The sequence below is a fragment of the Cydia strobilella genome, chromosome Z (genome assembly GCF_947568885.1).
Source record: "Cydia strobilella chromosome Z, ilCydStro3.1, whole genome shotgun sequence".
Taxonomy (NCBI): Eukaryota; Metazoa; Arthropoda; class Insecta; order Lepidoptera; family Tortricidae; genus Cydia; species Cydia strobilella.
The window spans coordinates 40,903,443-40,929,322 of NC_086068.1; the positions used below are offsets into that span (position 1 = coordinate 40,903,443).

The following is a 25,880-nucleotide window of genomic DNA, read 5'->3' on the forward strand; positions in this document are numbered from 1 at the left end:
AAATGGCTGACCTCAGACTCCTACCTACCTACGTAATTTGGGCGGATAATTTTACAAATAATGTTTTGTTAATTTGCGTAAGTAATTGTGATATTTTTATTGAAATCGTTTGATTCTACATTGCTTTGAGTGTAACGTAATTTTACGATGTTATTCTCACATATTGCGTTAAGAGGAAGGTGTAAAATACCGTACTTACGTGTGAAAGGTTATGATCTCATATTTTTGCTCAGAGCGGCTATTACAGCCGATTACAGAATAATTCACCAGTATTTTATCAAAGTTCAAGCATTCAAAACGCTAACCATCACTATATTTCATAAGAGAAAACACAATTTCATACAAAACAACGATAATTAAACAAGCAACGAACAAACATGACATGTCACGTACTTATTTGTTTGCCACAACCTCGGTTGTGGCAGCGGTGGAAAAGTGAAACTATGACAAGGAAAAACAATAACAGCGCTTTCTCTGCTACTCCTACTGAAAGATACATAAGACTATCCGGTCCGGTCATTTTCCCCCACCCCTCATGACCGATCTAGTTATACTAGATTCATGACTCAGTCAATGACCTTAGTTAATCTTATGGTTTATGTGCATTGAATTCATTATTTCACTGTAAAATGGTATATAAATGGTGTATAGTGCCGCAATGTTCAAGTACGACTATAAAAAATCCAGACAAATCGTTTGTTTCCATTCCAACGAAACCCAAAAAAATAAAAATGTGTTTAAAACTAGCGCGAAGAAACCCCAAAGAGCATTTTAGCGCATAACCTCATAACATAGCTCTTTCAGCATTCGTAGGTAGTTAGTAGCATACTTTTTCTTTCAAACTAAAGTGCAGTATGGAGATACTATTCTCGTCATCGTATTCTATATATATCGTCGTCGTATTTGTATCATCGAAATGTTCGTAAATAAACAATTATTATGTATACCCACACAGCTGTTTTTACATTTCTAAGTTCCGCAGCATAGTAATCCGGATTATCTTTAAAGAAAAGTGCAACCATTGATGCGTCTATGTCTGGTAGGTTGCCGCTATCAGCTTTCACATATTTCGGCTCCATTTTGAGATTCTTATGAATATTGTGCCACTACACGATAAATATACGAATAAACCGACAAACGGATAAATCGGAATATATCAGAAAACTGTGGAACAATAACTAAAATTAACTAAATACAAATAAAACTGCTAAAACACTCAAGACAATCAAAAATTCACCCGCGTGTGACGTCATTCGAGCATTGACCAATCACAGAGCGTTCACGTCCCTGATGAAATTTCAAAAAATATTAAATTTTCTTTCGTTTATTTTCCAAAAAATAAACATAATTTACATTCAAATATAGTGAAATATACTTTATTAGTTTATTATCTTTCAGGATGACAGCAATTCGTTATATATTTTTAATGTTGTCAAATACCCTATTGGCTTCCTGTATCTACTATAATTTTTATGTTAATGTCACAGCTGTTGGATCTCCAAATAAATAAAATAAAAAATAAAATAAAATAAAATATAGCTTCTTCTTACTGACTGATACTTCTGGGAAGTAACTACCTACATTTTTAATTGTAATAAAAAACTTTTTCCTCGGTCTGTTACTTTATTTTATTAAATTAAAAATACACATTAATTAGTACTTGATATACTAATCCTTGCTGGTATACACAAATAATTTACAGAATAAAACAGCAAGGCGACTCCTGTAAAAACACTCGATCAATTTAATCACTTACTATTGCACAGCCGGGCTAGCACATGATTGGCGTGAGAGTATCTCGCCGCGATATAGACTACCCGTCCCCCTTTAATTCATACAGTTAATAAAAGAAGGGTAGTCTATCTCGCGGCGAGATACTGTCGCGTCAATCATGTGCTCGGCCTACAAGATATTTTGATTGGGGTGGTGATATATTACAAGACACATCTATTTTCTAGTGTAAACTGTTATATTATAAACATGTGCTTAAGATATTTATTGTTTAAAAAGTTGATTGAAACCAAATTAAAGTCACATGTAGATACGATAAGAAATTTATGATTATTTCAAATAAAAAATAAAATATAAAAGTAATGCAGGATAATTCAATTTGATAAAAATGTAAAATACACGAAGTAATATAATACCTAGTTAAGAGGCCTTATTCCTACAAACGAGCGTATTTTGCAAAATGCTTCCTTTTTCATTCAACATTACGACGTAACTATTAGTATTTATTCAAAAACTGTTAACGTTCTTAAATAATCATTTCCTAAACTGGCGGCTGAAATAGTTAAAGTTTGCATTTTCTCTTTATAAACCTAAAATAAATGAGTTTTCCTGGGAGTATTTTTCAAAATTTGCAGTGAGAAGTGTCGTTTCAGTTGCCAATATTGCAGTAAACAAGAATCATTTGGTACATGAATGATAACAATTCAATTCACCATATCTTGTACGAGGGGCTGAAATGATTGAAAATCAAAGATTCATTTAAAATACTTGATAAAATACCTTCCGAGTTTTCTTCATTTTTTCGGTGAAAACAGGGTCGCATTATATTTTTTTATCGCAAATTGTACTTATATTTTGCCCTCAAAATAATATTATAGCAAACTTTAACTTCATGTGAACCTATAAAAAAGAATCATAACTATAGGACCTATTTTCCCGTAAATATAAATATTTTTAAATGACGTATAAATCACGCTGCACGGCTGCACCGACACTGCGCGCTCACTCCGCCGAGAGCGCTTAGGGGACGGACCTGTGCTCGATCGTCAGGCGTTTGTTTTGTTCGTAACCAACGAGCTAGTTCCGAGAAGTGGTGTATACTGCGATTAGAAAATCTTGATCCTTAGGTGATCAATGTAATCATAGGTACATTTTACAGCACAAATATTGAATTTTTTCGCCTAGGTGATCGGGTCTGTTCAGGGTGCCTAGCCAAGATGCCCACCGTTTAGGTACCTATAGTTTACATTAAAACCAAATCTGTAGCTGGCCTCTGAATGGGTAGTAGAAACGGGTTCCGTATGTCTTTCCCTTTCCAGATGACCAAGGTGCCTAGCCAAGATGCCAACCGTTTAGGTACCTAGAATATAATTTACATTAAAACCAAATCTGTAGCTGGCCTGTAAAATGGATCATAGAAACGCGTTCCTTGTGTATTTCGCTTTCTAGATGACCAGGGTGCCTAGCCAAGATGCCAACCGTTTAGGTTCCTATAGTTTACATTAAAACCAAATCTGTAGCTGGCCTCTGAATGGGTAGTAGAAACGGGTTCCGTATGTCTTTCCCTTTCCAGATGACCAAGGTGCCTAGCCAAGATGCCAACCGTTTAGCTACCTAGAATATCATTTACATTAAAACCAAATCTGTAGCTGGCCTCTAAAATGGGTCGTAGAAACGCGTTCCTTGTATCTTTCGCTTTCTAGATGACCAGGGTGCCTAGCCAAGATGCCAACCGTTTAGGTACCTATAGTTTACATTGAAACCAAATCTGTAGCTGGCCTCTAGATGGGTAGTAGAAACGGGTTCAGTATGTCTTTCCCTTTCCAGATGACCAAGGTGCCTAGCCAAGATGCCAACCGTTTAGGTATCTATAATATAATTTACATTAAAACCAAATCTGTAGCTGGCCTCTAAAATGGGTAGTAGAAACGCGTTCCTTATGTCTTTCGCTTTCCAGATGACCAGGGTGCCTAGCCAAAATGACAACCGTTTAGGTACCTATAGTCTACATTAAAACCAAATCTGTAGCTGGCCTCTGAATGGGTAGTAGAAACGCGTTCCGTATGTCTTTCCCTTTCTAGAGGGCCAGGGTGTCCAGCCAAGATGCCAACCGTTTACGCTCCGTAGCGAACGAAACGCAACTGTCTCTGTCGCATTAATATGTAAGAGTGATAGAAAGAGATTACCCTATCATTCGCTGCGAAACGAACGACTGGCATCTCGGCTAGGCACCCAGGTTTAGGTACCTATAGTTTACATTAAAACCAAATCTATAGCTGGCCACTGTAATGGGTAATAGAAACGCGTTCCGTATGTGTTTCGCTTTGCAGATGACCAGGATGCCTAGCCAAGATGCCAACTGTTTACGCTCCGTACTCTGATTATCTGGAAAGCAAAACATACGGAACGCGTTTCTATTACCCATTTCAGTGGCTAGCTACAGATTTGGTTTTAAGTGGTTTTAGCGTAAACTGTAGGTACTAAACCCGAGTGCCTAGCCAAGATTCCAGTCGTTCGTTCCGAAGCGAACAATAGCGTAATCTCTCTCTATCACTCTTCAATATTAGTGCGACAGAGACAGTTACGTTTCGTTTGCTACGGAGCGTAAACGGTTGGCATCTTGGCTAGGCACCCTCGTCATTTGGAAAGCGAAAGACATACGGATCGCGTTTCTATTACCCATTTCAGAGGCCAGCTGCAGAATTGGTTTTAATGTAAACTATAAGTACCTAAACGGTTGGCATCTTGGCTAGGCACCCTGGTCATCTCTGGGTACAAGTATGTATATTTTATTAACATAATAAACTGAAATTACTACTACCATGCATATAAAATAAAATAAAAGAGTGGCTATAACAATAAAAATAATGTTACTTGCTATTGAAATCGACAACGATCAAGATTATTCTTTTCTGCGTTCAAAACGCGTTATAGTTGCCGGCGCTCGCGTACCGCGCGTCAACGCCATCTATTGAGTGTTATTTCGTGAAATCGATGAACGCTCCAGGGAATAAGGGCTCTTAATCGTTGGTCAAAACTACAGTATAAATGAACAAAACAATGAACTATTTGTTTTTCATGGAAACGTGAAGCGATGAGACCAAGTGTTATTGTTTGACTATCAACATTTTCAAATTAAAATCCACAGTATTCAATAAGTAAGAATTGCTGAACAATACAACAAATATTCTATGCATTTCGAGTCAACTTAAAAATTAGCAGTCTTAATAATATTTAATAGAACACTGAACAGTGTATCGAGCGTGTAGCCATAATTACGAGGAACTACTCATGTTCCTCATAGTAAACTAACTCAGGCAGAAATCACACTACCCAAGTATTAGTCCACGTTACCGCTTGAGTCGGCTCACCGGCGCCCGCGCCGCGCCCGTATCGGACGGCGGACGGCGCGTCCCATACAAACAAAAACCGCCAATAACAACTAACTCGACACGATGCCTTCGCCCGCCCGGCGCGGCGGCGGCGGCGGCGGCGGCGGATACTACCGGATTGGTATATATGTCGCCGTACATTTATGCACAAACTTGTTTGTTGGACACTGGTTTTGCTCTAACGAAGCATTATACATTAAGGTAATTTTATATATACAAACCTATGAAAGTATCGTATAGTATAATTACAATCCAGTGTGATACACGTATTAAAAATTCAAAATTATTAATTTTTTAGGAAATACTTCAGTATATTTTGAACTTTTCGATTCAACATAATTATAATATAGGTACAATTTATACTCCTATATCTAGTGTTTTTAGGATAAATCATGTAGGTATTATCCGAACGGTATCACTACGTTCTTGAAAAATACGTAAATTTACAGAAAAAAATGTAAACCAAATCACTACCAAACCAATTTTCCTTCAGGGCCCGCTTTAGCATTTGGCCTTTCCCAGCGTCGGCGGCGCCTGCCGCGGCTCCGTCGAGCCATCACAATTCACTAATCCATCTTTACACAATGTCAGTCGAGTTCGCTTAGTCTATACGTAATTTCCCAAATCAATATGTTAGTAAATCACTGTACAGTTTATCTTAAACAATAAGGAAGTTTCAAGTTGGAATCGACAGAAATAGATCGAATATCTATTTTAATATAAAACGTTTCAAGTGGGTCGGGTCGCACCATTATCTACTCGCGGGCTGGGTTCAGGGTTCGAGGAGGTAGATGCTGGTGACGGAGAGCGTGGCTCAGTCGCGGCGCGGCGGCGCGCGGCGCGCGTCCCCCGCCGCGCCCGCGCCCGCGCCCACGATCAGGAACCCGCCCGACGTCACCACTCGCTTCGGCGCGTTTTCATCGTTATTCATCAACTGTAAATAATACACTCGTCTACATAATGTGTTCTAAGATCAATATTTCTATACTAAATTTACTATACGAGTATCACCTGTAAACAACTAAAAAGAGCGACGTAGCAGTGTACTAAAATGAATACATCCAACACCTTTAAGACGGTTCGAATTCGGACAAAAAGTTTTAAATCTGTAGAACTAAAATCAGAGAGGAAATTAGCCACGGAATCCCAAGAGTTTCGCTTGCAAAAGTAGAAAAGTGCTTAAGCACTGTGTATGTAGTGAATAGTAGATTGTGTCACAAGGGAGCAAAATGACATATTTACGGCGAGGGCGTACAATTGAATCCTAAACGAAGCGAAGGATTCTATAATAGAATCCTGAGCGTAGCGAGGGATTCTAACATAGAATCCTGAGCGTAGTGAGGGATTCAACTGTTAACGCCCAAGGTGAAAATAATTTTGCTACCATGTGACACATACTGCTTTTAACATCACCTATGAGGAAATTACATACATATATTAGGTTTCAAAACATTATTATTTTAAGCAAAGATCGATACGGACAAAGTGCCAAAAATATGTATACACGACCTTAGTATAGGGACCTACATGCTTCTGGCACTTTGTCCGTAATTCCGTATCGATATTTTCAGACGTGACTGTACTGACAAATTAAAAGTTAACAGATCATAATTATGTACCTAATATCTTTTCAAAGACAGCAGCAAACAACTAAAATGATACAATGAAAATGAAGTACATTATTTTTGTAGATTTTTCTGGTAACAAATTAGCTCTTACCCCTTTGAACCAAATCTTCGGAAGAACACTATGAAGACTGATATCACTTATATTTATTATTATAAAGTTATTGATTTAAACTAAGTATTTACAAATTTATACACAATACAGAATCGCATAATGCTTTGTGAAATATTTCTACAAAACATTTTAAATATAAACTTTTTAAATTGTATAGACAAGTATGGCTGCGTGCTGCGTTTAAGGAGACCTAAAATTTCAAAATAAAAATCAAATTATTAAACGAATGTTTTTTTACGTTTCTTTGTAAATATTACGCTAATTAATTAATTTACTTAATTTAAATATGCTACTAATTAATTTAAAAACAATTACAACAAATTAATAAAGAAATTGTAATCGATTATATGCATACTAATTTCATGTCTTTGTGTCAATATTTCATACTGGCAACAAAATGTCCTTGAACAGAAAAGTGCCACTTTGATCCCTCCTAGCAGGGAAGAAAAGTTCCCTTTTCGAATAGGTGATGTGAAATAGTAGATTGTTAACCAAGGGATGAAAGGCACTCATTCCTGCCGAGGTAGTTTGGCGCTCGAACGCAGTGAGAGCCCCAATAGTCCGAGGCTGAAATGATGCCTTTCACCCGAGTTAAACACTCTACTTTTCATTTCGAATACGAGGAAAGTAAAATGCATGTGTTTTTTTAAACATGACCAAGTATAAATTATAGTATTTCTTCAGGGTACTTTCAGTTAACAATTTAGGCAAAAGTATTGTTATTTATGGAATGGAGAGTCAAATATCAGAATGGAAATTGTATAACAAATCCATTTTAACTCAAATTTCAATTACTTATTGTAAAAAAATTAGAAAAAATCGCACTTCGAACGTAAAATGCTCTAGTGCAGACACGTATCACTTTCTGCACACCTTTTAGAACAACAATGACCCTCTTTCAGAGCATGAGAAATGAAAAGTTATATACCTGCTTGTTGGCTAAGAGCGGCGCGGCGTGCAGCGAGGCCGGGGCCGGGGCCGGGGCCGGGGCCGGGGCCGGGGCCGGGGCCGCGGCCGGCGGCGAGGCGCCCGCGCTCTTCGCTGCCGCATGCCCGTTGCCTTCGTCCGCCACACTCACTGCGAACATAAGTTAACTTGTAAGCCTTACACTATGCTGGACATAATAAGGTGCAAAGGCAAATTGATCTGTCCCCCATATTTCAAAGAATGCAGTTGCTCAGAGTCGGCGCGTCAATAAAAACCGGTCAAGTGCGAGTTCGTTTAACTCGCGCACCGAGGGTTCCATACAAACTTTCAATTATCTCATATAACTATAAACACAAAAGACTTTTGACCAGAAGTATACTCATACTCATTTATTAATAATATTGTTACATATTACACGTCAAAATTTAATTTAATTATATTTAAATACATTAGATAGATTACATTATTTTAGTGTAGGTACAAATATGTCAATTAATTTTACAATTGTGAGCCTTATCATATTAATTAGTATTGTTACATTAAAATATTTTTTTTGGATGTCAATTAAATTATATATTGTAGAAGTCATTCAGACTATAAAAGGCATGGGAGAGAGTATACTAATAGGGAATGCAATTACCTGTTTCGATTCCGGTTATACCCTAAAAATAACCGATAATCGGTTATAATGGGTTGTTATTTTTTCGGCAAAAAATGATAAATATACATTTTACTTTAAAAAAATAGGAAAATAAAGGGATAGTATTAGGGAATATGAGTATAATAAAAATAAAACATAAAGTGACGGCGAGAGCAGCCTCTTTAAAGAGATGCAATTATTTAGGGCGGAATTTGCAGCGATGCGCTTAGAGCTAACTAATATTAACTCTAATTTTGAAAGCTCTCGCAGTTAACGCGCTCGAAAATCGCATCGGCAGCCTAGAACAGAGAGTTCAGATTTTGGAGGAGCGCCCCGACCCGTCGCCGACTAGCGAGCTGAGCGATGTCAAGGAATTAACGGACACGGTGGAACGTCTAAAACTGGAACTTCACAAACGAGACCAAGAATTGTTGTCCACTGATGTAGAAATAAGTGGTATCGCTGAACAAAATAGTGAGAATCCGCTCGACGTACGCGCGACGCAGACACCACTGGCTTCGACCTACCCGGACCACCTCGCAAGTTCTACGTGAACGAGCGGCTTACACGCGCAAACCGTCAGCTGTTTTATAAAACACGCCATGAAGGTTTACGCTTGAACTGGCGGTGTATTTGGACCCGCGACGGACGAATCTACGCCAGGCGACAATCTAACACGACGGCACAAAGGATTCGCTCTGATGAAGATCTGGTGAAAATTTTTGCAGCTCCTGTCGTTTGATCTGGAAATCGACTTACCCGTTCGCGAAACACAGCATTGCAGCCATTTTACTGTTTTAATTCATCGTTACCGTAATTTCAACTACAAAAAACTATGTAACAAGTGTTAATCACGACCTAAGTATTACAGTTGTGTTCGTTTCCTCAGTGCTTTTAATGTCACTATATAGACTTATTTACTGCTATTTTATTTTAAAAAATATCCAGATACACATAATATTATTATTTGTAGCTCTATCTCTAAAAAATATTTATAATAATGTTACTCGTTGTAATTCGATATCTAAAAATTAATCGATGTTTGTTTGTCAGGTGCTTTAAAAATTGCTCCGTTCCTGTAGTAATTAATGTTTTTGTTAATAGTCATCACTTAACAGTAGTTATAGAGCGCCTAATTAATTTGAAGTATGTACAAATTCTGTATTCATTTGTTCTACAGTTTTTAAAAAACAGTAATTAAAAGTCACTAAAATATTATATTTATTTAATGAAACTTAAGTCGTAGAATATGAAAAACGCATTTATTTTTTAATATTTAGCAAGATTGGTAAATGTTTTGTTAAAATAAAATTACAAAATACGCAAGTCCGCCATGATTCGGTGAACACCAATCAGAGCGAATGACGTCACGTTCATGTCAACAAATATCCAAAGTACTGAAAGTACTGGTTCTCCTATGGTTCTCCTGCTGTTTTATTTACGATTCACGGATTCAATTTTAGTAGTTTAAACCGAATATTAACTAATAATAATAACTTGAATCCTGGAACAAGGATTTACTAAGGCAAACAGTGCTAATTTGCCTAGAATCGATGTGATGATGCTTGGAGAGTTTTTACAATCAAACGAAGACTTTTGTTCAGCAGAATTTAGAAATGTCAAAAGTTCCTTGTAAGTACAATAAACAATATTTATAATTATATAAAAATCATACTAATTTAAGTAATTAACAAAATCTAAATCCTGTAAAATCGCTTTTTATGTGTATTGCATACCAGGTTAATATTAGAATTTGGCATTGTCTATTAAAGACAAAACTGGTGCATTATTACACTAAGGAACTGCACAACATTTAAACACTTTGGTATTCATATTTAATAATACGAAATAAACAAATTATTTAATAAGCTTCTAAGGAACGCCTAGAACGTACGTTTTGTTTATATGAACTTGACGTCACTCTTAGCCTTTCTCCGATGTATGAATCTTGACCAATATGTTAACCAACCCACTCATTTCACTAAGCACTCGGAAACCCTTATAGATCTTATTTGCAGTAATATTAAACTATCTCAAGTGTACATAGATTATATCCCTGAGCTTAGTAGCCACGCGTTCATTTCTTGTACTTTACACATCATAAAACCCAAGCCATGCCCTATAATCTATATGTATCTCTTATAGTATAGACCATTCAAAGATATTCCTCTCACTGAATTCAACAAGCTTATTGAATCAACTGCCTGGGAACGGCTTGTATTGTATTGTAGTTCGGGCGATTTTCCGCAACTCGACGACTGGCGCCTATTTTGCGTGACATGGGGGTGGGCTAGTCCTGCCAGCCCAGCTCCTCGAGGAAACCTATCAAACCTTTGATGTTGAGTAGGACCTCTGGGAGGTCTCTCGGGGATCCGAGATGTTTTGCCCTGTATGGGGCCACTCCGCTGCACTCCAGCACCACGTGAGAGGCTGTTTCTTCTGTCTACCTGCATCCTCTGCATAGGGGACTGTCTGTGACACCTGTTATAAAAAGATGTTTGTTAAATAGTCCATGACCTGTTATGACACTGGTTACCATGCTCAGTCGGGTCTTTCCTAATTGAAGGAGCACCCTTGTGAGCTTTCCGTTGATGCCAGGCATGGCTTGTTTGGCCTGTCTGCATCCAGTCTGGTTTAGCCAATGTTCTGTGTGTAGTTTCCCTGTACGTGCCAGCAGCATTGAGCGTACCTTGCTAAACGGTATCGGGAGGATCGGTTCTGGGCCAATCGCTCCCGCACTCGATCCTTGCCTGGCAAGCTCGTCCGCAGCATCGTTACCCTGGGATCCGCTGTGTCCTTTGATCCATTGTAGGGTGATCTTATTGTTATGACATACCTCCATTAGTCGTTCGTGGCATTCGTGTATAAGTTTGGATGTGACTATATGGCTTTTTAGAGCCATCAAGACTGCTCTACTGTCGGAGAGTATGCGGATGGAGGATCCTACTACCTTCCTTGCAGTGATGGCAGCCGCCGCGTTTATGATGCCCATGCACTCAGCTTGGAATACCGAGTTATGGGCTCCTAGCGGAGTGGTGATTGACATGTTCAGGTCTTCTGAGAAGGTTCCAGAGCCCGATCCGCTGTCTGTTTTGGACCCATCAGTTGGGAACGGCTTATGTGCGACAATATGAATGACTCATTAGCATCGTTTAATTCTTATATATTATATATTTTTGAATTATGAAAATGAAAATGAAAGTTTGTTAATAACAATCGTTACAGGTCTGTTTATGTGTTATACATATTAAACCTACAATCCTCCTCCTCAATAAAGAAAAGAAAGGTCGCATAAAAAATCAGAGTTATCCTTGGATAACACCTACAGTTAAAGAGATGATAAGGTTAAGAGACGAAGCGCATACTAGGAGCCACGCCACGGGCCTGGATTCTCATAAATTATATTGTAAGGAATTAGAAAGCATTGTTAACCAAGCCATGTTTACAGATAAGCAGGCTTATTTTAACGAAAAGATTAATACAATATTACCTAAAGACTCTCGTAAATTATGGAAAAATATTAAACATAATATAGCTGATTTTAATAGTAAAGAATTCAGTCTGCCTTGTCACTTCAATGACCCAAATTTAATTAATAAACAAATTTTAAATATTCCCAAAACCAGTGTTACAATATCAAGCCTTACTTTCTTTGAAGACAATCGTTACAGTCCCGCAACATTTAGCTTGAGAACCGTTGATCAGAATATAGTCTGTAAAATAATTACAAAAATTTCATCTAACGCTCAAGGTATAGATGGTATCACGCGTGATATGATCATTTTGACGCTTCCACGAACCCTCGGGCTAATCACGGCTTTAATGAACCAATCAATATTGTCAGGAGTATTCCCTGAAGCCTGGTAGGAAGCTCTGATAAAACCAATCCCTAAAAAGACTAATCCTTTAGAAATTACTGAGCTCCGACCTATAAGCATCTTGCCTTTCCTATCAAAAATAATTGAAAAAGTAGTGTGCCAGCAGATGACTGAATTTCTGGAAGCTAACAACATTCTACCATCCAAGCGATGGATCGAAACACGGACAGGTAATGGTGCGCAAAAAAGACGGCGACAATAAAATATACTACATCAGAAATGAAAAAGACATCGAGCGAGTGGGTAAGGAATTGCAAAAAACGTAGGTACGTACCGAAGCGCCTTCTACTATTATTATCTCGTACTTATTCAACCTTTTAAGTCAACCTGTTAAAATTTAATTATTGTGCGTAAAATGCATACAGTTGACCTAAATAAAGTAGAAACATCTCACGACTCATGGTCAGATTTTATGCAAAACATATCAGACGCGCAAAATAAACTGATTTTATTGCACGTCAACATAAGATCAACAATTAAAAACCACTCTCAACTAGAGTACATCGCCGCCAGTAGTCCAAGATTAATTCAATTCAATTCAATTTATTTATTTCGCTTGAACATACACAGTTGTTATGGTTACATGTCATTGGGATGTTATAGGTACATAGTGTAGCTATTAAGTGTTACATGCATGTATGGTCTACCACAATATGGCATGCAAAATCTTAGACTAACTTAAAATAATAATCTAAATAATCTAATTACAATGTTTTAGGTTAGTTTAATTTTTATACTCTATGTTTAGGTAGTTATTTATTTAATTTTAAATTGTATTTCAATAAAAATTCCTTAAATATTACAATTAAAATGTCAGGTTATCAAAATATTCATTCAGATTATAAAATGGTCTTATTAGTAGAAATGATTTTAATTTCTTGGAAAAGTCAATAATATTATCACATTGCCTAATGTCTTCATTTAAAAAATTATAAATTTTAATTCCTATGTATTCCAGACTACTTTTGAAATGTGAATAATTTTTAGATTCTGGTAATTGTATGTCAAATTTATGTCTTAATCTAGGGTGTCTATTTTTGTTTTTACATGCAAGTCGGGTCTTATTTTTATAAACAAAAATACAGACTAAGTATATGTAAAGCGATATCACTGTCAATATTTTATGCTTCACAAATAGAGGACGGCAATGTTCAAGTGGCTTCGCCTTATCAACATATCTCACAACCTTTTTTTGTAAAATCAAAACAGGTTTCACATGGACACTGTTACCCCAGACCTCAAGGCCATATCGCATTAGGCTTTCAAAATATGCAAAATAAACTGTTTTAAGTGCAGATGAGCTAAAAAATTTAGAGAGGCTTTTCAGGGTTATACATTTAATAATATTAACGGAAGCTAACATCACAGAAACAACTGCAAGTTTGTTTACGATTGACGACTATGTTATGTACACAGAGCTGCGAACCCAACGAAAAGGAGGCGGCATTATTATCTACGCGCATAAAAGTATTTCTTTCATCAAGATCCCCGTAAAGACAATGTTCTTCGAGTGCTTATATGGCGAAGTGGAAATATTTCAGGGCAATAAAATAAACTTGTGTTCAATTTATAGACCGCCGAATCTAAGTAAGTCTGCTTTTATTAGTGAATTGTCGCATTTGCTATCAAAATATCCTAGTCAATCGGACTGTATACTGATAGGTGATATGAACATTGACATTTCGTAAAGTCGTACATAAACAGCTTAAATGAACTAGGATTTAATTGTTGTATATCACAGTTTACGAGAGTCGAGTCGAACATAAATGGAACATCCAAATCATGTATTGATCATTTGTTCATTCGTGAGCGTGACGCATGCAAGCGAGGTGCATCTAGGTATTCTGCGCGCTCAGCTGTTGTTCGAGAAGCGCCCGGCGCCGGCCGACCATTACATAATAGGACTCGCTCTTATCAGCGAGGCCAGAGTAATTACCAATAAAACTGTAAACAAGTTAAATAATGAAAAACTTAAACTAGAATTAAGTCAAATAGATTGGAGCCCGGCATTTCGTTGTAGCGACCCGAATGAAATAATTGATTTTATTATTGGCAAATTCCAGACAATTTATAAAAACTGTACCTATAAGACAAAAATACATGTTAATATAAGACAACAAAGTAGCTGGATGACTGATAAATTATTGAGCATGTGTGATAAAAAGAAAGAACTGTTAAAAATATATTTAAAGGACACTACAAATAAACAAAATGAGTTAGTACTTATATAAAAAATATAGAAACAGGACGAATAGAGTGATATGTAACGCCAAAAATAATTGTATAAAGAAGGAAATATGTAATATTAAACAGATTGACTGGTAGAATTGTTAAAGCTATCGATGATGTGATACTTAAGTCCTTTAGATTAAGAGCAACACAATTATGTAACAAATTTGCTATCGACTTCGATAGTAATGTCAACAACATTAAAATAAACTGTAATACGCCGTTACTTGATGAGAAAAATTATATAAATTCTCCATTGGTGTCAATGCGATTAAAAAAAATCAATGAGGAAATTTTACAATAAATCATATTACAAATAGATGACAAAAAAAGCCCAGGATATGACAAGATAAGAGCTAAAGACATAAAGTACATCTCCGGACAAATGACGCCTGTTCTGACTCACTTAATTAATTTATGCATATCAAAATCTACATATCCTGATAAATTAAAAGTGGGAATTGTAAGACCCATACATAAGAAAGATATGACTACCTAGATAAAAAACACCATGTACTCGCCATAATGATCGACTTTTCTAAGGCATTTGCTTTATGTCACAGTACACTTTATGAAAAACTAAAACAAAATGGTATACAAGGACCCATGCTGGATCTCAAAAAAATTATCATAGTAACAGACACAACGCGGTTAGCATCGCAGGCGAACAAAGCGACCTAATTCCGACCTTATGCGGCACCGCACAAGGCTCAATTGTAGCTCCGACGGAATATTTATTATACGTCAATGATATGTATCATATATTCCAACATGGATCCGTATATCAATTCGCAGACGACACATGTATAATTGAAGCCCACGAGGACTTGGAGACTGCACAGGACATGATGCAAAATGACTTTGATGCACTGTGCAAATGGGCCCACGATCTAGGTTTATCGCTAAATTACTCTAAAACGAAACTTATGTATATACACTCACCTTATATGTAACCATAACGCCAAAAATCGTGGCCCACGAACATAAATGTATGCACATGCCCCGTGCGGCCTGTAACTGTGCTCACCTGGAGATTGTACAGGAACACACCTACCTTGGACTAAAAATAGACCAGAAATTCAACTGGAATCCACATATCAATCATGTTTGTAACAAACTTAGAGCTATTTTGTCAAAACTATTTATACTTAAAAACAAAGTTCCCTACACTACATTAAGACTTTTGTACATGTCAATGGCCGATTCCCTCATAAGTTACGGTTTAGAAAGTTATGGAAGAACATACAAAACATATCTAAACGACATTTACAACTTACAATTACGTAAAAAAGATCACTGCTTGGTCGACGTGACACTCACAGGCCCACAACACCCCAACAATAATAATTATACAATTACGTCTACTTAAAACGATTGTACCTACAAAAATCAAATATAAATTCAAAAATAACTATGAAAATCTATTCAAATACTGCAAAGTGCTAACTGTGTTTGAAAAGGTTGATTTAGCCCTTATAATAACCCAATACTATAATCATATAACAGAATTAAGGAAAAAAACACGACCCGCGCGATTACGTAACTTAGCGAACCTTCCGACATTTGAAGTTGAAAAACAAACAATGTATACGGGCAAAGAGTGTGGAAGTACATCTTACCGAGTACCTTGAATAGATTTTTAGAGGAATTATTAACACTTATAGAAGGACGAACGAGTAAACAAGCAATAAATATTATTAAAAAATACTTAATTAAAATAAGAGGCCAGTCTACCGAAATCGCTTAATTTAATATATGACCTACCTATGTACCTAGAAAAAATGATATGTATAAATATTGAATATAAGATAAGACTCCTTAACTTAAAAAATCCTTTTAATTTAAGATTAGTAGTTAAGTTTAATATTATATGTGCTTTTTTATAGAAATAAACAGTTTAAATTTTAAATTTTTTATTTTTTTTAGCAAAAACTTAAATACGCTGTATTTTTTAGGGTTCCGTACCTCAAAAGGAAAAAACGGAACCCTTATAGGGTTTCTCGTGCGTCTGTCTGTCTGCCTGTCTGTCCGTCTGTCACAGCCTATTTTCTCCGAAACTACTGGACCAATTAAGGTGAAATTTGGTACACATATGTAAGTTTGTGACCCAAAGATGGATATGTAACGTAAACAAATTAATTTTAAACACGGGGGCCACTTGTAAATGAGAAAATTAAAAAATAAAGTTTGTCAAACTATATCGTGCTATATATCAAATGAAAGAGCTCATTGTGAAAATCTCAAATATATATTTTTAATAATTTTAAGATAAACAGTTTAGAAGTTATTCAAGAAAATAGGCAAAAATGACCATTCCCCCCTTTATCCCCGAAACTACTGGGTCAAAACTTTAAAAAAAAATACACAAAATAGATATTTACCTATAGATCACCGGAAAACCTATTAGAAATGTGCAGTCAAGCGTGAGTCGGATTTAATTACTTAGTTTTTGATCCTACTCCTACGGGTTTTTTACAGACATTCACATAAAAATACATTGTTTAAATTGTGTAATGTACGGAACCCTTAGAACGCGAGTCCGACTCTCACTTGGCCGGTTTTTAACTGTGGTATCTGAAGCTACATAAACTAATTACAGACATAGATATACCTTATCCTATTATAAGTACAAAGTTTCAGAGCAATCTAGCTACTCGTTTTAAAATGAGAGCGGAACTACGTTTGTATGGAGAACTGAGCTTGCCGGATACCCTTAAAAGTACTCAACTGGCAGAAATACTACTTACCTACGAAGCGGACTAAAGATGCAACCGAGATAACACTGAGATGAGGGCGAGAGGTACTGAAAACTTTTACTTACAGTACTCAAGTGCTAATAAACAATATCTTACCGGCAACAGGAGATTTGTTCTGTGCTTGTTCAGAGTTCAACGTCCGAGTGGTTGCCGAGGTCACTTTGGCGGTCACTGTGGGCGGCGAGGAGGCATTCTGGAATGTCAACGGTGTATAGTATATTATATTATATATAAATAATAACCAGCATCTGCATTTATATGAAGATTAAAGGCACTGCACAAGCCACCGTAAAACATATATAATAAGATAAGACAATTATGTATCCAGATTTAGGTCGGGTTGCACCAAACCGTCTGTCACCGTTTTAGCGTTGGCTAAATTTTATTGTATGGGAAGTTTCATGGTACTCTGCTGCTTGACGTTGATCAGTCTGTTAATTGTGGTTGGTCTGGCCTGACTGACTGAAACTGGCCTTTAAGATACTATTCGCTCCGTGCAAAGCGGGTGGTGGGGGCAGCCGAAACGATCGCAGCGCTTGATGTGGCCAAAAATGACAAATTTGCAAGCAGTGTATCTGTCAATTCCCATACTTCTCAGTTATTTTGTTCACGTTTTTTGCTTTAAAATCATATTTATGATAAAAATGGGTCACGATAGCTGTTGTGTGGTAAACTGCAATAATACTAGATGATAGATGACAGTAATAGTAAATGTTCAACACCGAGCTAGAAATTAGCCTTTTATATCATATAGTATTTATTAAAGGCTTAACAACGTAATAGCTAATTTTTTTTTTTTTATCTAGTTTTTATAGAGGCTTTGGACACTCTTTTATATAGTCTTTTTCAACGCAGTTTTTCAATGTTAATAAAAGAGTATGGCTATTACAGTGTACCAACATTAGGTGATTGTAATATTTAATAATTATTTATATTGAACGTCAAATGTATACGTAACGTAAAAATAGCCATGTCAGATAAACGTCAGTCTATATATTGTGTATGACCATTGACCGACTATTTTCGACAGAGGGGAACGCCTGTTAATGGCTACTCCGTTTGTCAAAAGCATACTTTTGGCACGTAGGGTTCTGTCTGTCTTCTGTCACAACAGACTGTGATGCGAGTGAACATAATTTTACACTAGTTTTTTTTTAAAACATAAAACGTGTTGATTTAAACCTGTGAAGAAGGGCAAAGTTTTTATACTTGAAAGCATATTACGTATCCCCAGAAGAGGATCAGGAAGTAAGCCGTCAAAACGTAATGAAACATACATTTTTTCATCGAATTTGTAACGAAACAACGACGAAATTTGACCTAATAATATAAAATACACAGACAATTCTTACTATATTCAGTAAAGCAAAAACCAAGTGTGTTCAAAATTAAAAACGAAAAGATTCCGTATATTGTTAACTGCATTATAGTAAATATTTTTAAGGAATAATCTTTATTTTGTTGCGCTCATTATTTGACAGCGCCCACAACCTTGCGAACGCTAGGCGGCGCTGCCATCGTACACCCAGCCTATTGGCTGGGTAGGTAGATAAGCAGTAGAACTCGCTTAAATGCGTACCGTCCGCTGCTGCGTGCAGTGCGCGTAGTGCTGGCCCCAGTGCGCGCGCTGGCACGGGTAGTCACAGTACGAGGTGTTCCAGCAGCAATAGAACTGCGCCTCCTGGCTGCAGTTGGCACACCTGTGTGATAATGATAAACCATAGTGTTACACAAAGTGTTCTCACGACGGCCGTTTTACATACAACATACGCGAATAACGAACGGTACGCTCGACCGACGTCAACTCCAGCATGATCTCAAGCTCACCACTGCTTGGACTTGGCACTCTTAACGGCGGCCTCGAGCTCCTGGTGCGCGAAACGGCGCGCCTCTGCCACTGCGCGCGTTTTCTCCTTATCCATCGCCGCTCGAACCTCCACTAGCGCCACCTCTGAAATCGTAATACATTTTTAAGAAAAATCAATCAACAGGCACTCTAAGAAAGATTGGGTTCCTTGAAAAATCTTAACCTTTTGACAGCCACGACTACTTTATATAACACGCAATAGTGAACTTTATTAGAATGTATTAAGGTTAATTTTTTACTGTAACGGTCTGACTGATGGTCTGACAAAAAAATATGAGAGGAATAAAATACGAAAACACGTAAGAAGATAAAAGCAAATTTGAGAGCTGATTTATATGGCGCAGTAATACAGACGTTTGTGAATGACTCCATAAGGTGTCAAAAATACGAGATATTACTGCAATGTTCTGCCACCAGAGTGCAGCACTACTAGCACTAGCCTTTTTAGTAAACCATAAAGTAACTTATACATACTGTACCTTTAACAGGTTTTTGACAAGTTTTCAACGATAATAAAATATGACATTGATGCATCAAGGCGGTTTGTTTACAGAGGACCTACCGGGAAACGCGAATCCGAAATTTCGCTAATCTGCCTCTTTATCAGTCGAATATGCAAGAGTGACAGAGATGTTGAGATAACGAAATTTCGATTTTCCTGTTTCGCGATTGACCCTCAGATTGTGGTAGTGGCGCCACCTACGCAGAGTTTCGCGTAATATTCCCTATTGTAACGCTGTACAGCACCATTTACTTAGATTATCAAACTAACAATATTTAGCAGTACCTGTCGATCAAGCATATTCGGATGATGGAAAGGGAGATGTCGTACGAAACTTCGATTTTCGATGATTGCATTATTATGGCCCTGCACTTGCGAGTCCTGCAGCAGATGTGTGTGTTACCGTTAGTGCGCCGCAGCTCGGCCAGCTCGTGCTGGTAGCGCCAGCGCTCCTGCTCCAGCTGCAGGCGCAGCGCCGCCGTCTCGGCCGTGGGCTCCTCCACTTGAACCAGCGACTCCTCCAGCAGGTGGCGGAAGAACTCTGCTAGCTGAAACAGGGTACCAGAGTTAATGCACTATTCTATTCGCAACCAGTGCGGCGTCGGGCGGGGCGCCCGTGTTAACCAAATGCAAATACATGCAAGCAGCCTCAGTGCACGGTGCACGCTGATCAAATTCCTTAGACGCTCGACGTGACGCCACACGTCGTGCTAAAAGCATCGATGGTCTTTCGCCACTGAAGCCGTACACACTGGCGCCACATGCGTTTACAGCACAGCTCTGGCTCCCTGCGTGCAAACCATTTCTTTTTTTAAATTTATATTTAGGAAACAAATAGTCTCATACAAATACATTACCTTGATAGAGTTTTGGTTAAGCTTGGCGGTGAGCGGGCCGGCGGAAGAGGGCGCCGTCATCTCGCCGATCTCGGTGCCCGCGGCCAGCGGGTGCTGCAGCGCCGGCCGCTGCTGCAGCTGTGGGGGCGGCGGTAGCTGCAACATGAATATTAGGTATTATACCTAATATTATATATTAGTTTAGTATTATGTCACTACCTGCCTTCTAATGTGTTATTTATACTTTATGTTAATTGTCACAGCTGTTGGATCTCCAAATAAATAAAAATTTAATCCAATTTAATATTATAAATGCGAAAGTGTGTCTGTCTCTCGCTCTCTTCACGCTTAAACTGCTGAATTGGTTTAGTTGAAATTTGGTATAGAGATAGTTTGAGTCCCGGGGAAGGACATAGAGGGTAGTTATTATCCCAAAAATCATCCTTTAAGGGGGTGAAAAGGGGGGTGGAAATTTGTATGGGGAATCGATAACCGCTGAACCGATTTATATAAAAGTTGATATGGGGATAGTTTGCGCTGTGGGGAAGGATATAGAATAGTTTTTATGTCCGAAATCATCCCTTAAAGGTGTAAAAATGGGGTGGATATTTATAGAGTGGAGCAATTTGGGGGTGAAAAAAAGGATGGTTATAAAAGCAGTTGTTTAAAAATTAAGGTACCCTAATTAATAATTCCACGCAGACGAAGTCGCGGGCAAAAGCTAGTATATAATAAGTGTGTGAAACTATATCGCCGCTATACTTACTCAACCTCGTATCTGCAACACTCATTTGATGACAAAAACACCCGTATTCCGAATGAAAGAAAAGCGACATTTCCATCAAATGATTGTTGCAGATATGAGGTTGAGTAAGTATAGCGACGATATGGAGGGTAATTAAAAGATTGGTAAATAGGTTTAACATTCATGTCTGTTTTTATTTTGAACCTTATTGCAATCTCCGTAGAGTGGTAATTCAATAACCGGTTAAAACGGCCCAACCATTTTTAAGCAGGTAAGTAGCACGTGCGGGGACCCCTTCCCCGGGACTCAAACTATCTCTATACCAAATTTCAAATAACTCGGTTCAGGGGTTTAATCGTGAAGAGGTAACACACAGACAGACAGACAGACAGACTTTCGCATTTATAATATGGATGTTAACATTATGTACTTAATAATAAACCTCCGGGTCTGTTTCTTAAGTATGTTAAGTACATAGTACTACAAATCCATTTGTTTATGTGACTGTTTGTGTTCTAAATAAATAAATAAAAAAACCGGCCAAGTGGGAGTCGGATTCGCGCACGAAGGGTTCCGTACCATTACGGAAAAAAAACAGAAAAAAAATCACGTTTGTTGTATGGGAGCCCCATTTAAATATTTATATTATTCTGTTTTTAGTATTTGTTGTTATAGCGGCAACAGAAATACATCATCTGTGAAAATTTCAACTGGCTAGCTATCACGGTTCATGAGATACAGCCTGGTGACAGACAGACAGACAAACGGACAGACGGACGGACAGACGGACAGCGGAGTCTTAGTAATAGGGTCCCGTTTTTACCCTTTGGGTACGGAACCCTAAAAAAATGAACAAAGAAAAATAATTTGCGATTTCTTGTGTGGTCCCTACGGTTACTGAGTGCCGACAAGTCGAAGGCTATAGAACCAGTGTAAAATGTGTCATCAAGATGCGTAACAAAGCCCGCGCTCAGGTGCCAATTAGAAAATGACTGACACTTTTTATGCAGGTAAAAGCATGTGCGGTGTTACTTAACAATAGACAAAGGAACGGACGGTTTGGGGCCAGCTACAAATCGAACGATTACATTTATCTATAGAAAATTATAATGAATAATGATAGTCTAGTCCAAGGGTTAACAACAATGTTCTTTGTAGTGTGACTCTCTTGTGAAGTTCTAGAATGTTGAGAGACTTCTAGATTGATCTTTATCTTTGTATGAATTTGTGATATTTTGGTAAAAAAGGCAATGAGAATGAGAGAGAAAATATTCACTTTATCAAAAAATGTTTTTCTAAAACCCCTATTTATTTTAAAAGAGCTATCCAACGACACCCCACACTATAGGGTTGAAACGATAAAAAAATTGTTACACACATCGGAAATAATCGCCTGGAAAGAAACAAAATGTATGTAAGGATTATTTGTTTCGTTGTATGTAACCCTATGATGTGGGATGTCGTTGGATAGGTCTTTTAAAATAAGTAGGGGTTTTATAATTTTTTTTTTGATGAAGTGAATATTTTCGAAAATAATCGCTTTAAAAGAAACAAAATATGTGTGACATTTTTTTTAACGTTTCAACCCTGGGGTGTCGTTGGATAGGTCTTTCAAAATAAATAGGGGTATTTAAACAACATCTTGTGATAAAGTGAATCATTTCGGAAATAATTCTTTAGAAAAAAAAGGGCTTTTCCTTCTAACTTCTGAACCATCCATCCAAAAATTATAAAAAAAATCACAAAAATAGTGAAATAATTGTTAAAGTTATCGGTAAAAGTCTTTTCTTCATTTCTTTAAAAGCCTGGCAACCCTCATTTGTGACCGGATTTTTGCAGGCAACCCTATACCATTGTATTCGCAATAAAATTACCATTATTTTGATATATAATTCAAGCGTCAGACACAGATGGGTGCAATTATCGATTTAAACTCACACGGCAACCTCATAATAGTGACCGGAAAAACATAGGCAACCTAATTTATTCATATTGTACAAGTTGTATACTTTCCATTGGAATTTATTTCGTTCGTCAGACAAATCGGTGAAATTTCAAGAAAAAAAAAATATTTTCAAAAATTGATTAAAAATATCCTTGACCATATTTCTTTAGGCAACCCTATTTATTTATGTTCTGGAACATCCGTCAGACGTATCGGTGAAGGTCGACCATATATGACGTATCTCCTACTATTATTACATTTCAATAAAATATTTCTTGTTGAAGGAGACTCGATTCAATGCAAATTAGCCTACTTAAACACGCTGCTGCGTCGCATCTGCTTTGTGATCGGTTGGCCAACAAAAACATTTTATTTTATGTTGTAGTAGAAACAACTTCATAAGTCAGAAACGCGCATGTGACACCCTTCATATAGCAACATCCATACCCTACGAAAACCGCTTAGCGTTGCTTGTTAGTCTCCATAGGCTACGGTGACCAAAATCGAGAAAAAAACTGTTAAAATTGAATTTAGCGCGGAGCAGGTACCAGGGCCTCATGAGTTACGAGGAGGTGTCGTTGACCAACCCGCTTAAGTTAAGGTACGAGATTGAAAAGCTTGATTATATCACTATTGTATACAATAGTTTTTCTACGAGACAAAAAATAATGCTTATAACTAGTAGAAACATATAGGTAAACAAACCAAAAGTATACCTACAGCTAAGATACGCGAGCTGCCGTAGCCCGCGATACCTTCATACTCGTACGCGCCCAGGCCGCCGGGCCCGGCGCCCCCGGCGGGTTGGTCAACGACACCTCCTCGTAACTCATGAGGCCCTGGTACCTGCTCCGCGCTAAATTCAATTTTAAGACAGTTTTTTTTTTCGATTTTGGCCACCGTAGCCTATGGAGACTAACAAGCAGGTTTTCGTAGGGTTATGAATGTTGCTATATGAAGGGTGTCACATACGCGTTTCTGACTTATGAAGCAATTGTTTCTACTACAACATAAAATAAAATGTTTTTGTTGGCCAACCGATCACAAAGCAGATGCGACGCAGCAGCGTGTTTAAGTAGGCTAATTTGCATTGAATCGAGTCTCCTTAAACAAGAAATATTTTATCGAAATGTATGAAGTTCTATTTTCAAAATTTTTATAATTGACTAAACCGTATCGATAAAATTCTAATGCTTGTGTCGGAAGTGCCATAGACTATCCAACGTTGAAAAGAGTAAGGTTGTAGTGTTGCATGTGAAGTTGTAATGCACAGATTATACTCGACGAGTAGAAAAAATACTATTCGTTGTGTGTCAGTTTATAACCCAGCATGTAGTTAAGGTATAATTCAATGACTATTTCTTTCATAATTCAGCCCGAAAAAAGGGGTAAATTGGAATGAGAGGTCAATAATCTGGAAACTCAAACACTTCATTAAGGTGTTTTTAAAGTTGTCTCAATAATCACAGAACATCTCGTGTCTGAGCCAAAAAAAAACCTAATATCATATTGTGTAACGGCTAGTTGAAACTCACCTCAATCGCGGGCGAGCGTGTCGCATCGGGGCCGGGAGGGTTGAGCGGCGCGCCCGTCGGCACGAGCGCGGGCGGCTGCGTCGCCGAGGGCGCGGGCGCGGACGCGGGCGCGGGCACAGGCGGCACGGGGGCGGCGGGCACGGGCGGCGCGGCCCCGGACGCGCGCTCGCTCACGCCGTTCACCGTCGCCGACGTGATGCTCTACGAACAATGTACTAATTTAATTAGGGCTAATACCTATTCACAATATAGTAGAGTAGAGTATCAACATATTTCTCTTTCCATAAGTAGCTACAATGTTTTTGCAGCTGTATAAACTGGTAAATATTTAACAAGAACTATCGAATGATACTGTGCAGAGAGCGAAACTTTGGTGCCGATGACAGACGTATGACGTCAAGCTAAATACAGTATGTTGTTATCTGGATACTTAATCAAATAACAACTTATTAGCCTCTTTACTGATATTGAACCTTGAGTTGAGAGTTTTTATACGTACTGGCCACGTAAAAAAACATAACTAACTGTCTTTGTCATGTTAAAAACAAGATTGTTGGAAATGACAACCAATTTCTGTTTACTTATTTTTGTGTAAATTACCAAGCATTTTTATAAATAAACATCCTATATGCGACTTAACGTCATACGTCTGTCATCGGCACCAAAGTTTCGCTCTCTGATACTGTGTAACTCCGTTGAATGACACACCTTTTTTTTGTCACATTGTTGAACAGAATAAGGCACTACAAACAACATATATGATGTTGTCACTTATCGCGAAACACTACCTAAAAACGTCTAAAAACAAAACCTTAGCCTGACCTATAAATTATTGACAACGCCGTCCGCTCTAACCCTCCATGATCGCACATCTATCAATAATGATGTTGCATGCATACTAACCTCGCCAGCGCCAACCGACATGACAGGCTGCAAGCTGAAGGTCCACTGCCCATTGACCGACGTGATGAGCGGCACCGTATGTACGGTAGTGGGCACGGCGGGGAAGCCGGGCGCCAGGATGGCGCCGGTCACGGCGCTGGTTGCCGTCGCCGCGGTGGCTGGTGGCGGCGGCGGCGGCGCCATCGGCAGCAGCGGCGGGGCCATCGACGTCACGCTCTTCACTGCAATATTAACAACTTAGTTGTAAAGAACCA

The 25,880-nt window shown here is 38.0% G+C and overlaps 1 protein-coding gene across 1 annotated transcript in view; it reads right to left on the reverse strand.

The window, feature by feature from the left end:
• Window positions 1–2,150: 2,150 nt before the first annotated feature.
• Window positions 2,151–25,880, reverse strand: part of LOC134754966 (MYND-type zinc finger-containing chromatin reader ZMYND8-like) — a 50,271-nt gene continuing 26,541 nt past the window's right edge. The window contains 9 exon segments of the mRNA XM_063691460.1: window positions 2,151–6,057; window positions 7,792–7,940; window positions 17,390–17,486; window positions 18,873–18,993; window positions 19,121–19,244; window positions 20,066–20,210; window positions 20,520–20,654; window positions 24,724–24,924; window positions 25,627–25,847. Of these exon segments, the coding sequence (XP_063547530.1) occupies window positions 5,938–6,057; window positions 7,792–7,940; window positions 17,390–17,486; window positions 18,873–18,993; window positions 19,121–19,244; window positions 20,066–20,210; window positions 20,520–20,654; window positions 24,724–24,924; window positions 25,627–25,847 (1,313 nt within the window). The 3' untranslated portion in view covers window positions 2,151–5,937.